We start from the raw sequence: 3,534 nt of genomic DNA on the forward strand, positions 1-3,534 counted from the left end.
TGAGGATCCCCAGCTTGGACCCGGTCATGCCCCACACCTTGGCCAGGAAAGCGGGGTGGTCAATCCACACGCGGTGCACGCCCTTCTTCACGGTGTGGAAGAAGCGCACTGGGGGGGGGGGGGGGGGAGGAGGGGCGGGGAGCGAGGGCAGGGCTGGGTGAGGCGCTGCCGCGGTACGCTGCCCACGCAGTGCGGGCAGGCGTGGGCGAGCCCGGCATGCGTGCGCCGCGCAGTGCGTGCGGCGCCCGGGCCTCACCGTCCTCGCCGTCCACGTTGACGGTGACGGTGGTGTCCCAGGCATCGGAGTACTGGTCGTAGCGGGGGGCGATGGTGAACACGCGGTGGCCGCGCTGCGCCAGCGCGACGGGCAGGCTGCCCACCACATCGCCCAGGCCGCCGGTCTTGCTGCAGGGGCAGGGCAGGCGGGAGGCAGGGAGCGGTGAGGGTGCAGGGGCTGGAGCAGGGAGGATGGGGCTCATTTGGGCCTACAACAGGCGAGGCGCAGAGGGCACGCCAGGTGTCGCCAGGCGGCGGGCGCCGCCATTCGAGCGCGATGCCGCGCGGCGGCTAGAATGGCGCGGCCTCACCTCCAGGGAGCCACCTCGGCGGACACAAACACCTGCATCAAGGGTGGGAAGGGTTGGTTGCCAACAGGACGGCCTGCGCCAGCCTCCCGCCGCCATCAAGTCAACCCCAGCAATTTGGCCGATCAGCGACGCCCCCGGCCGCTCACAATGTCCATGGGCTTGGAGGCGCTAGGGGTGGCCACGGAGCTGGTAGGGGTGTAGGCAGGGGCCGCAGCCACGGCCTGGTTCAGCACGGCCGCATGGCGGGTAGCCTGCTTCTGCCCTGCCGCCTTGTTGAACCGCTGCACGACGGGCTTCTGCACAAGAGCCCTCTTGATCGTCAGGGACTGGGCCGCCGGCGCGGCGGAGCGCGCACTCTGCACAGTGGCCATTTTGCTGTAGGTGTAATCACACAAACTTGCGCTGGAGGGGAGTCCGGCCTACACGCACGCCCACACAAGCCAAGACTGACACTCAGATATGCCAGACGGCGTCTTGGGCAGCCCATGGCTCTGCTTCAGCCCCTGCTGCGTGCTCCGTTCGGTGAGTGGTTTTTGCAGCGACGCTTACCATGGCCATGGGGCATGCCGCACGCTGCCAGGGACATGATTCGGTGATCCAATTCGTGGGTTGCGAGCCGATTGCGCGGGGGCAGACGCCGAGCCTGCCGCCGCCGCCTTGCGCCCTCCCGCCAACCGGATATTGCTGACCGAGCGGCTGAGAGAGGCAGTGGCCTCTGGGACCCGTGAAACACGGCTTCCTAGAGGAGTGACAGCACCATGGATGTTCTGAGATGGCCTCAGGGCACCGGCTGAGCCGAGGCCTGGAGCAACGGTGTGCCGCCCCGCCAACCGTCGCGGGCGCCGATATCTGGCGTCGGTACCGCAGAGCGCAGGTGACCAGCACAGAGACCCCTGGACCAGACCGCCTGCACTCTCCATCCGTCCCACAAGCCAAATCGATGGAAGGAGGTTACAAAGGGCACGCGAGCGCCCGCATGCATGCATTAGTGGGGAGTGAGAGCGAAGTTCCTGGAGGGCGGCATTTGTTTGAAGCGGAGCAAAGGAAGGCTAAACGCAATCGATGGATGGCCGATAGGAATTGGAGAGAATCAGTGCTGAGAGGCACTCTACTGGGCACCAGACGGCTGACGGCCGCGGGACGCGGGCCGGCCAGCCACAGCGCATGCCAGCCGCCGGGCGCGGCGGCAGCGCACACACAATCACGAAGGCACGCCGCAGCACAGCCCAGGGCGCAGGCGCGGGGCGGGCAGGGAGGCGGGGTGCCAATGAATGAGGCGCGTGACCAAGCGGGAGGGGGGCGGCGCGCGCAGCAGAGGCAAGTGTCCGCCCAGTTCATTGCTCAGACGACCGAGGGGGCCGCGCAGCCGGGGGCGGCGGGCAACACAAAAGGGCGGTAAGATGATTGGGTTTGCGTGGATGGATTGTTGAGAGGGGCATGGGCATCAAATCAGGGGAGCAGGGCCTGAGGAGTACTAGTATCGGCTGGGGGGCTGCGCGAGACGCAAGCAAACCGGGCCAGCGAGGGGCGAGCAAGTGCGAACAAGGGGGGGACTAGTAGGTGGGATGGGGGGTGAGAGAGCGCGAGCTTGGGAGTGGACTCCCGGCTGGCAGCACAAGGGCGCCGCCACCAATTGGACAGCCAAATCAATCAGTACGCAGCAGCGGTACGTCAGCGGCACATACCAACAAACAAACTCTAAGCGGAGAGAGAAGAAAAGAGGGAGGCCACTGATCAAGGTGTGGGGCATACAATCAGTGCAGCGGGGCATGAGATGGATGGATAGGATGGATGGGGCGGGGGGCAGGGCAGGGCACGGGGGCTGCCTGCCGCCCCAACAGTGCTGCGAGGCTCTCGTGCGCGGTCAGGTTGGAGGCAGGTGGCAGAGAGGCAGCGGCTGCCGGCCCTGCAAGAATGCGCTCGGTGCAAAAAGGGGTGCGGCGCGCGTCGCTGCGGCGCCCTCAGGCCGCCGCCGCCTTCTGGTCCGCAAACTTGACCACCAGCCGCTTGCTGGGGCCCACCTGGCGGCCGTTGAAGGCGTTGATGGCGGAGGTGGCCTGCAAGACGACAGGTGGCAGGCGGCGGCGCGCAGGCGGCGGTGAGGGGAGGGGCCGCGGCCGGGGCGCGGGCGCAGGCCGCGCTGGCAGAGGCATCTGGCGGACCGGCGCCGCGTGGCGGAGGCTCGCGCAGGCTTGGCCGCGCGGCAGGCTGCCCGCGGGCGCCGCGCCCCACCCAGCCCCACCCAGCAGCCGGCGCACCTGCTGGCGCGAGGCGTATGTGAGGAAGGCGCAGCCCTTGGAGCGCCCCTGCGAGCGCAGGATGGCCAGCTCCAGGATGTCGCCGGCGGGGGCAAACAGCGCCCACAGGTCCTGCTCAATGGCCTGCAGGAAGGGGCGGGGCGGGGCGGGGCGGGGGCATGGAGGGCGGCAGGGAGGCGGCGTCAGGCACGGGCGCGGCCGGCTGGCGCCAGCGGGGCGCGAGAGTAGCAAGGCAGGCGGCCCTGCGGCCCTCCATGGGCCCCTGCTGCCGCCCGCCGCACCTCAAAGGGTATCTGGCCGATGAAGAGCTTGTGGGCGTAAGCGGAGGGGTCGGCCACGCCGCGGCCCAGCTTGATGGCGCCTCCCCGGCCCACGTGGCCGCCGGGGGGGCTGCCGCCGCCGCCGCCGTGCGCCTGCGCATGTGCCGCCGCCATCATCATCGCCGCGCTGTTCATCATGTGCATGTCGCTGCTGCTGCCCAGGTGCAGGCCGTGCATGCCGGCCAGCGGGATGCCCGCCTGCAGGAGGCGAGGGGCAGCCAGGCACAGTGGGCACTGAGCGAGAGTGTGGGGTGGGGGAGCGGCAGCAGCGCCGGCAGGGCATGGCATGGCCACGCCGGCAGGCTGGCGCATGCGGCTGTGCGGTCCCCAGCAAGCGAGCACCCCCCCCCCCCCCCCCCCCGGGGGGGC

The 3,534-nt window shown here is 69.7% G+C and overlaps 2 protein-coding genes across 2 annotated transcripts in view; both read right to left on the reverse strand.

Moving 5' to 3' along the window:
* The window catches only part of CHLNCDRAFT_58262 (hypothetical protein), a 4,438-nt gene extending 3,402 nt beyond the window's left edge, over positions 1–1,036 (reverse strand). Inside the window, exons 1-4 of the mRNA XM_005846395.1 lie at positions 734–1,036; positions 588–619; positions 257–405; positions 38–108 (exon numbers count right to left, since the gene is read on the reverse strand). Coding sequence (XP_005846457.1) covers positions 38–108; positions 257–405; positions 588–619; positions 734–958 — 477 coding nt within the window. The 5' untranslated portion in view covers positions 959–1,036. The remainder of the gene's footprint in view (positions 1–37; positions 109–256; positions 406–587; positions 620–733) is intronic.
* A 1,512-nt stretch (positions 1,037–2,548) lies between these two features.
* CHLNCDRAFT_135626 (hypothetical protein) overlaps positions 2,549–3,534 on the reverse strand; it is a gene marked incomplete at both ends in the record, with an annotated part of 3,167 nt that continues 2,181 nt past the window's right edge. The window contains 3 exons of the mRNA XM_005846396.1: positions 2,549–2,644; positions 2,846–2,968; positions 3,127–3,363. Coding sequence (XP_005846458.1) covers positions 2,549–2,644; positions 2,846–2,968; positions 3,127–3,363 — 456 coding nt within the window. The remainder of the gene's footprint in view (positions 2,645–2,845; positions 2,969–3,126; positions 3,364–3,534) is intronic.

Source organism: Chlorella variabilis (genome assembly GCF_000147415.1).
Source record: "Chlorella variabilis unplaced genomic scaffold CHLNCscaffold_14, whole genome shotgun sequence".
Taxonomy (NCBI): Eukaryota; Viridiplantae; Chlorophyta; class Trebouxiophyceae; order Chlorellales; family Chlorellaceae; genus Chlorella; species Chlorella variabilis.